The sequence below is a fragment of the Lactuca sativa genome, chromosome 4, assembly GCF_002870075.4.
Source record: "Lactuca sativa cultivar Salinas chromosome 4, Lsat_Salinas_v11, whole genome shotgun sequence".
NCBI lineage: Eukaryota > Viridiplantae > Streptophyta > Magnoliopsida > Asterales > Asteraceae > Lactuca > Lactuca sativa.
The window spans coordinates 127,980,393-127,990,757 of NC_056626.2; the positions used below are offsets into that span (position 1 = coordinate 127,980,393).

The 10,365-nt window shown below is 28.8% G+C and overlaps 1 protein-coding gene across 2 annotated transcripts; it reads left to right on the forward strand.

The window, feature by feature from the left end:
- Window positions 1-661: 661 nt before the first annotated feature.
- On the forward strand, window positions 662-8,407 carry LOC111891682 (uncharacterized). Of its 2 annotated transcripts, none has more exons than XM_023887752.2 (9): window positions 662-737; window positions 5,669-6,044; window positions 6,784-6,817; window positions 6,959-7,165; window positions 7,267-7,356; window positions 7,443-7,508; window positions 7,605-7,696; window positions 7,981-8,028; window positions 8,133-8,407. In XM_023887752.2, the coding sequence occupies exons 1-9, from the start codon at window positions 686-688 to the stop codon at window positions 8,248-8,250; spliced, it is 1,083 nt and encodes a 360-aa protein (XP_023743520.1). In that variant the 5' UTR covers window positions 662-685; the 3' UTR covers window positions 8,251-8,407. The 2 variants fall into 2 exon arrangements, with proteins under 2 accessions (XP_023743520.1, XP_052626395.1); XM_052770435.1 differs by lacking the exon at window positions 662-737 and adding an exon at window positions 4,976-5,244.
- The last annotated feature ends 1,958 nt before the right edge of the window (window positions 8,408-10,365 follow it).

Consider the following 10,365-nt stretch of genomic DNA (forward strand, 5'->3'; position numbering starts at 1 on the left):
ATAAATAATTAATAATAATAATGACTTTTTACTATAAAAATATAATTATTTTTGAATCCGTGTTTTCTGTAGATTATAACTAGTATTGTAATATTCAAGTATAGTCTTTGACCGCACAAATCATATCTTTGACTGTGAAATATTTTTAGAAGACTTGGGATACCATACACTCCTACTAATTCATAATAAACTTTTACATCCATGACTAATTCAGCTATCAATTTTATTTATTATCCAAGTTTTTTTAGTTTTATGCTCTATGAAATAGTATATATTTATTTATATTATTAATTAGTTAAATCTTTTACTATTTTACGTTAAACACTTGCTTAGCTAGCTCGTCTGGTACACTGCACAAAACATATGAACTGATTGCCAACCGATTTGTCCTTTTTACAATGTAAACTTGATTGACCTATTAACCATTTATTCCATGTACATGTGTAGTGTTTCCATTTACACTACTTTTTGGGAATTCATCATCTTCGTTTTTTAGTTTTGCTCAAGCTTTACTCCTCTTATATAACACAAACAACCCTCTTGCTAACAAAAGTTTGGCTATAGAATGTTTACTCTAACTGGGTAATTAACAAACTTTGGCCTCTTTAAAAATGTGAATGCTAGCTCTTATCATTTAGTCATCCTATTTGCAGAGCTTTACTGTATTCGTATTCCTCTGATCGCAATGCTTTCAATCCGGTTACCTGCATTCATGTCACCATTTACGAAGCTCAAAGGTACCTACCTACACCATTGATCAAATGCAAATTAGTTGACATGATTTATATATGGATATGTGTTTTGGTTTCTTTAGTTTTTTCTAATATGAATCATGAAGTACTATAATTGCAATTTAAAATCTTCGGTACTTGGTTATTTAGTAATATTATGTATCAAAAAACTGTAATTGCAGTTGATCATTCATGAATTTTGAGTGAATTAGTTTTATTCATGAGTGAAAACGAGAAATCAACAAGTGAACCACCACTAGGAAGGAAGTCCTCACGCTTTTACGACTTGTGTAGTTATCTTCATGCTTTATGTGCTTTCTAAATTGCATGCAAATAAGATGATTAACTGAATTCATGTGTCCCCACACACCATGTTGCTGGAACATGACACGTGTTTTTAAAATTTGTTTTCACTGAGATTAATATCTATAAGTTTCTCTATGTTTGGGGAAATAAATAAAGATATGTATCTTATACAATAAGATTATAGTATGTTTTTTATTGTGTGTATGTGACTGTAAGGATGTTTTTTACTCCGTATTTGTTTTGGATTTTTACCTGATAAGATATGATATACAGTTTGAAACTTTTTTTTGTAACACATGCTGCATTTTTAGTAAAGGTGTCAAATTACACAGTCAGTTTCGTATTTTTGTCTAATACAACACAATAGTGTGTTTTTGTTTGATAACACAAACATGACTCAATAAAAACACAATAACACAACAAAAAATAACAATAAAATAATCATTGGTATAATGTCGTATGTAAATTCTTGTAAAAAATAATTTAAACACGAGTAGCACGATAAAAGAAAATTAACATAGAAGGCTACTGAATATACACGAATTTTGAACACGAACACAACTCGGCACGACGTCGTTTTTCTCATACACAACACGAACATGAAATCGAAATTTAATTCTGTCACAATTTCATTTCATGTCGTGTCGACTTTTGTCACCCTTAAGTTTTAGTCTATTATATGTTTTATATGTTTGGACTACTTATTGAAAAACTACCTCTTAGTTAGCTAGTTGATAAAAAATTATGTTTGATAAAAACTAGCTGATAAGCTAGTTAGAATATATAAAATGACATAAAAAAGTATTTAGAAAATATGTTTTTTATAGTTAATTAAGGTTACATTTGAAAAAAATCATAAAAAGCTAGTTTAAGTAGTTTTACAGAAAACTAACTTGGAACCTACTCTTAGCTTGCTAAACATGACAATATAAAAAAGCTCGGAAACATATACATACGCTTTAATATATATATATATATATATATATATATATATATATATATATATATATATATATATATATATATATATATAAGTTATGAATAGATACGGTTATACAATATATGCCATCCATTTTGTATTCAATTTTTTTTTTATTTTGTTAGGTTTAATGCATTAACAACTTGTATCATGTGTATTAAAAGTTTATCTTTTAACATATGATACATTGGGATTAAAAACTACAAATTGATGTATAACTGATAATTTATATTATAATCTGTCTATAATTATTCTTTTTTAAAAACTATGGTCAGTTATGAAAACTCAACTTCAGGAAATGAAATCTTAACACATATGATTAATGTTTTAAAAACCGGTTTGACGAGGTTGGTTCAACCGATCGGACTGAGAACCGGGGAAATGAACGGTTCAACTATCACTGGTTTTACGTCGATTTCTGAACCGGATTGAACCGAACGGTTTTTAGAAAAACTTGGTTGTTTCGGTCAAAATAAACCAGTTGAACCGAATAAAAACAAATGAAAAAACTATTTATATTATTAACTTTGGTGATTTTTTTTTCAAATCTATTTAGTTTTTCTCTAAATAAAAACACATGATAAATGTTATAAAGTTTTTTTGATGTGTTTGTATTCATCTAAAACTATATTTTGTTTCGGTATTATACTTTATTTTATTTTTGACGTATATGGATTGATATAAAACACTAAAATGTATGGGTTATGTGTTACTTTATTGTATTTGGATTCATCTACAATTTATTTTTATGTGTCTTTAATGTTTGAACTTGTAAACATCAAATTTATGATTTATATATGTATCTATGTGTAAAAAAATAGGAAAAAAACATGATAAATATAGAAACCGACTGACCTGACGGTCGAAACGGTTAAACCGGTTGAACCGAAAATCAATCACCATACCGGTTCAACTAAAAACCGATTTTTAATACATTACATATCATATAACTATTTACGCATACAAATTATATGTTTGGTGTGCTCAAGTGGTTTCTATGGCAATTTACCACAACCTATTTTACAGATAAACATCTATAGTCATGACTCCATGTTTTAAATAATAATGTTGTTAACCGTATGATGGATCCAAAAAAATCATATAAAAAATATATTGATAATTTAATTATTTGTTGTAAATGTAAAGTATCTACAACATTAGAACTTATTTGTTAAATTTTTGTCACAATACCAAAGACAACTTTTTTCATCGACTTATTAATGAGACCAACAATTTTATTTATATAATTTTATTGCTTTTTATATACTTTTGCAATGATTTTATATAACATAAAGTAATAAAATATTTTTGATAGATGAAAATTCACAAGTTAATCGTTAGGGCCATATAATGATTTTTCATATTTTTGATATACGTGTATTAGACAATATAAGTCATTCCTATCGTTTGCGACATTTTAATAAATTTTATTATGTGAAAATTATCTATATGATATAATAAAAAAAAACTAACATGTGAGTGTGTGACTATGAGTTCCAGATTCCAGTTACTTATAATAAAAATAATGAAAACAAATTGGAAAATGGGGAATAAAAGAATATGAAATAAACAAAAGCTAAATTTAGTCTATGGAAGGAAAAAGAAGTTATAATCCTCTCAAGTAAAAGCATCTACTTTTTATAGTAAAATCTAAACATTAACAATTTTAAAACTTTAAAACTTTAAATTGCTTCTTTAAGATTATTATTGTTAAAAATCACACGATAAAAAAATCTGTATATCTTTTTAAAGTAAAAAAACCATCCATATTTAATATTTTAAGATCAGCGTATTTATTTCCAGGTTTTAGAATTACTATTTTGGAAAAAAGAGAGTAGATAGGGGAATACTTTGCGTGTTTATTGGTATGGGAATATTTCTCCCAAAGAAAACTTATGGACCCTCCTAATATGAACGTACTTTATGAAATATTCACATAATTCCATATTTGAGCATGATTTTCCTACTGATTTTTTTTAAACATATAAGCTTCCTAAAATGCCATTCTGGGCAAGTTTACGATTTTCATCTTTAGTAATCTAAGGTTATTTTAGTAAAGCTGAATATTGCCAATTTCTTAAAATATATATATTAGTAGAAATTACAAAAACAAAGCATATAATTAAAGTATAAACCGTTAAAATCTCGAATCATCATAAAGTAATTTAAATAGGAAGTTAAAGTTGTTAATTTATGTCTTATGCAAATGATGAACCATGATATAATCTTACATGTAAATGATTAAAATAGATTATGTTTGTGATCAATCAAATAATCACATGACTTTTGTCTTTAAGTTTGCCATCAATATCTCTTCCACGTAGATTTATAAAAAGTTTCTATATATAAGGAATCATACAAGCTTTTGTCTTTCTTGTAGTCACTTCATTTTCACTTTGCTAGCTTTTATTATTACAATTTTGTACAAAATCATATTTTATGCATCATTTCCTTTTCCTCAACATGATATATATCGTTGTAATAAATTTACACATTAAAAAATATTACATATTGAAAATACTTGATATTTTTGAAAGTTAAGATAATTTAAGGGTCCACTACTCTCTCCTTGTATGAGCATGGAAAGTTATAACTTCTTTCACAAGATTCTAAGTTAATATTATTCCCTAAAACATAGAAATAGTTTAGGCTTATTGACTTTCGGATACATTCATGTTTTTTTAGCTTCAAAAAATATTTGAAACATACAATAAACCCAAGTATTAATATTATATATAACTCAAACACTAAAAGTTTTATATCATTAAAAAAATAGTTAGATTTTACAAAATCAAGATATGGGGTACAACGCATAAGCAAAAATGCAAAATCCAACACAAAATCCATATTCAAAAGCACTTTAATAATGGCCCCACCACAGTCTCTCTTCAATTTCATGGAAAAACTCAGGTGACAAATACTCCTCCATGAAAAAAGAATAAAATAATTGCATGGGAGAAGAATATTTTATATTTATATTAGAATTTCGACATAATAAGACTACACATAAAACAGAGCTCTCTCTTCCCCAAAATCTTCCCATATAAAACACATAGAAAACAGAAGCTTATACTCCAAGCACAACATCACCACCCTCCCTTTTTCTTATTATTTATTATTATTTTTAATTTTTTTTAAAATTTGATATAAATACATAATTAATATATCCAAACCAAAGAAGCAAAGCATCTCTTCTTCTTCTTCTTGGACACCTCCTTGCTTTCTCCTGTAAGTATCCTCATCTTTCCTTTGCTTGCAATTAACAACTTCACATCTTTTCATCTTCTTTCAATATTTCTCTCATATTTAATCCATATCTTTTTGTGCAAATTCAATCCTAAAGTTTAGAATCTTATGTTATACTTCATTTCAGCCATTAATGTTGCAGAAAATGCATCAGTTTTTGTCTTTCTTGGACTTCCTTCATTCCTATATATCGCCTCCTTTCATGAACTTCATCTTCCTTAAAGTTTTCAAATACCCAAAACTTTAATCACATGAAATTCCACAAAAAATCGACACCCATCTCCCTTTCTTTTTCGGGGATTTAAGTTTAATCGCTTTTAGTAAAAATCATTCTTGTCGCATTGTTTGTAATTGGAAACAAAAAGAGTGTACAAGTGATCGAAAACCATAATGGATTTTTTGACAGGAGGATCAAAGAACACGTGGCAACCAGTGATGGGAGCTGATACAACAACCTCAAATTACTGGTTAAATTGGAGAGTTTTTCTATGTGTCGTATGGGTTTTAACAGCAATGTGTTTGTCTTCATATCTTATAACAAAATATGAAGGTCCCTTGAATGGAAAATCAAGAAATAGAAATGAAGATGAAGATGAAGAAGATAATGATGATGATGATTATGGAGGGGTGTTGTATGATGATGAAGTTTGGAAGCCATGTTTGAAAGGAATCCATCCAGCTTGGTTGATGACTTTCAGAATATTTGCTTTTTTTGTGCTCTTGATTCTTATTATCTTAAATGCCATTGTTGATGGAGGCAGCATATTTTACTACTACACACAGTAAGTTTTCTTGATTTTTCCACTTTATTTTCAAGAATCTTGTTGGGTATTATTAAATTCTTCTTACATCCATTCAAACTTTCAAGTTCTCCTTTATAACATGCTTTGAATTACCCTCATTTTACCAATTTACCCATTTCACATTAAGTATTGATTTTGCAAATAAAAAAAAAATGTTACCAATTTACCCAAGGGTGTAATTATTTTGACTATTAGTTTACGCTCCTATTAATTTACCAATTTACCCATGTCGCATTTACAAGAGTATTGATTTTGCTCCAAAAATACGAAGGGTATTATATTACATTTGACTAGTGGTTTATGGCTTTATGCATTGTTTAACAAGTATGGATAAAATTGACCAACTTACACATGTTACATTTACTAAATTACTGAATTTGCCACAAGAGAATTTATTTTAAATTTACCCATGTCACATTACAAAATTAGTAATTTTGCTTCAAAATAATTTATAACCAAAGGGTATTATGGACAGTATATGCACCAACCTTAGGGGCCTGACTTTGATTAGTAGGACATAATTATCAACTCTTTTTAAATCCTATGGTGTTTGTTTGTGTCCTGATTTTTTTTTTAAGATCTGATAACTTTTCGAAAGTAAAATATCAGAATGGCTTTATTCTGATTCTTCAATTTTATACATTTTATTTATAATATATGTTTTTAACATATTGATTCTAATATTTTCACTTTGATTCTTTTTGGGTGGTAATTACAGGTGGACTTTTACATTGATAACAATATATTTTGGGGTATGTTTCATCAACATCATCCGATTCTTCTTACACACTCTTTCTCTTTCTCTTTCTTTATTAAAGCTGTTTTATTTTATCTTTTTCTATTTTTTTAATTCAATTTATCACATTATGCTCTTAATGTTTCTAAATGAACAGATTGGATCCATGTTGTCAATTTACGGATGCTATCAATACCACAACAAAGTCGGTGGTGACAGAAGTGAGGAATTAGACGAAGAGCAAGCTGTAAGAGATGAAATTACCAATTTACCCCAATCTAGGAAAATCATAGGCGCTAAAAATCGAAGACAGCCTCGCCAAGTCGCCGGCTTTTGGGGGTATACTTTTCAGATCATGTTTCAGGTAAAAAAAAAAGGATTAAAATCCCAAGAATACGAATAAAACTACAAAAACTTTACACAAAAAATGAAAAATCCATGACAATATTTCATTTTTTTTTTCAGATGCAAGCAGGTGCAGTTGTGCTTACTGACTGCGTTTTCTGGTTTATCATAGTCCCATTTCTTGCCATTAAAGATTATAATTTAAATTTTGTAAGTGTGACTTTTTTTTTTTTGAATTGAAAAAATATATATTTGGTTTATGTTTTTAAAATATGGCGGAGTTTTATATGGTGCAGTTCATTATTAATATGCACTCCATCAATGCGGTGTTTTTGCTTGGTGACACTGCATTGAATAGCTTGGTAAGTATTTTTATTTGTATTTTCTGGTTCTTGATATTAAATTAGAATTTAGATTTTTTTTTTGTATTATGAGACTAAAAAGTTGTTATTTTTCAGAGATTTCCTTGGTTTCGAATTGCATACTTTATCCTCTGGACCTGTGTTTTTGTTGTTTTCCAGTGGATTGTTCATGCGTGCATAGCACTTTGGTAAACTATTCCTCTTTCTATTTCTCTAAATTTTCATTTATTTATGTTTTATAGAATCTACTTTTTTATCGACATTACAATTTGAAAAATCTATCCAGTTATAGCCATGAAAAATATTTTGTATATTGATGAAATTGTTAAATATTTGTAGATTTTTCAAAAAAACGATGTTGTACTAGGAAAAAAAAAATAGGATACTATAATAAACTAATCAATGAAATTACTTCATTTAACCTTTTTAAAGTGGAATCACTAACCAATGACATGATTTTAATCTTAAACAGGTGGCCTTATCCTTTTCTTGATCTCGCATCTTCATTTGCTCCATTATGGTATGTTCTTTTACAAGAACAAATAGTGAAGGTGTTGTGTGTGTTTTTTTTTATCAAAAAACGGCTTTTCTAAATAACTCTTTTTGCTAAATATATTGATGCAGGTATTTATTAGTAGCATTGTTGCAGATACCATGTTATGGAATTTTTGTTCTTGTGATAAAACTGAAGCATTTTCTCCTGTCCAAATACTTCCCTGATTCTAATCAATACACTCTATGATGATGATGACGACGATGATGATAAACATGGAGATTTTCTAGTGAGACTGATAAAAATGTTAGAATGTTAATAGCATTCGTAGAGAAATTGGCATATAATTGTTTGCTGTAATTATACGTTATATATACAAGCTTGGAGCATTAAAATTGTTTTTTTTTGTGCGTTGTTATACCAAATAGTACATTGTGCTTTATAATACGTACATTGGATGAGTGATAGTTTGATATAGGTGAAAGTGGCATACATGAGCACATGGAAAAAGGGTCATAAGTGATAAGAGTCTCTTTTTGATGGGTTTTATTGTGAAAGAATGGGGTGTTCTAGGACCCTGGTCAAAAAGATAGAAAATGAAGGTAGAATTGGGAGCTTTACACGCTTTTATGAACCATATGTTTTTGGGCCAAGAATCTATTCAAGATTGTTGAAATCTTAAAGAATCCAACCATTGTAGAGCTTTTGGGAAATTGAAATTCAAGTTGATCATCATTGCTTCATAAGTGGAATTGATAAAAGTCTGTGTCATCACAAACTGTTTTCAACTAAATTGGGCATAAACTAGTGGATAAGTGATTGACCATTGATCTATTTCCAATCAAAGGAAGGAAAAAAAATGAGAGAGATATGTTAGAAAGATAAAAGGGCGTTTGGAAACTATTACCGAGTGAGATTCACGATTTTCAACCAAAAAATAAGCAAATTGTGAGGAAGATACTTGGTGTTTTCTGCTGAAGAAATTATGGATCTAATCTAATTAGGGAAAATGATTTTTTAACTGTTGTATTTGTTTTTATTTGGTCTCTTTTCTTTTTTTGTATTCAATATACCATCAAACTTGTTGTTTGTGTTCACCATAACCATTTTGACCGGCTTTTGACATGTGATAGTCGGTCAAAGGATTATGGTGAACACAAGCAACAATTCGATGGCATATTAAGTACAAAAAAAGGAAACTGACCAAATGAGATCAAACTCAACAGTTGGTTACCCTCCTGAGTCATTTTCCCCGAAAAGTTAAATGAAATTAAAGTTGCAAAATTATCAAAGACTGCAACCTTCTTTGGCCATAATGTATATGAAGAGAGTTTCGGAGGGGTAACTTCGTTAAAACATGTTCTATGATATGCTTACTGTGGTTAGTTGTCAACATCTCTCTGCAAAAGGATATGACTATGTATTAGAGGTATATTTATCAATATAAACGATCACCTCAAGGTATATTATGGTGATATTTTTGCAAAAGCTACATGGTATTATACATATTGATGTTGTATCTTATCTCATGAATTCGATCTTAAAGCTAAGTAAACTCAAAAATCATCGCACTTGTGATTCCACTCGTTTGTAGACTTGTCTAGAATCCATGTAAATCATTTGATTGGAAATGTAAATGTAAACATGAAATGCACCTGCTTAGTCAAGATTCCCCTAATAAATATTCAAGTGCATTACAAAGTTGTATATGTATGAATAATGTTCTTTCGTGGGTTATGTTTTAAAGAGAAGCAAGAATGAATCTAATAAAGTCATTAATATCAGCATGAGATGGCGCGAGATTTGTTGTAAATGAGTAAACGTAAAATAAATCAGGAGGGTAACCAACTGTTGCGTTTGTTCTCTCTTAAAAAAATGTTGCGTTTGTTCTCATTTGGTCCCTTTTCTTTTTTTTGTACTCAATATATCATCGAACTTGTTGTTTGTGTTCACCATAATCCTTTGACCGGTTATCACAGGTCAAAAGTCAGTCAAAAGGGTTATAGTGAATACAAACAACAAGTTCGATGGTATATTGAATACAAAAAAAAGACTAAATGAGAACAAACGCGATATTTAGTTACCCTTAAGAGTCATTTTCTCATCTAATTATACAAAACTAGGCGAATGCCCGCGCGTTGCGCAGTGGGATAATTATGTAGTTTAGTATGGTTATATATGGTTTAATGTATTGTGAATTAAACCATACATAAAACTTGTATGCGATTAAATAGCATGTATATTTTTTTATTTACAGATTTTTTTATCATAATCAATAATGAATTTTTTTTACTATTAGTTTAAAATTTAAAATGTAATTTTTTACTAAGAACCTAACAGAACTTTTCAAAATTGAAAACGGAT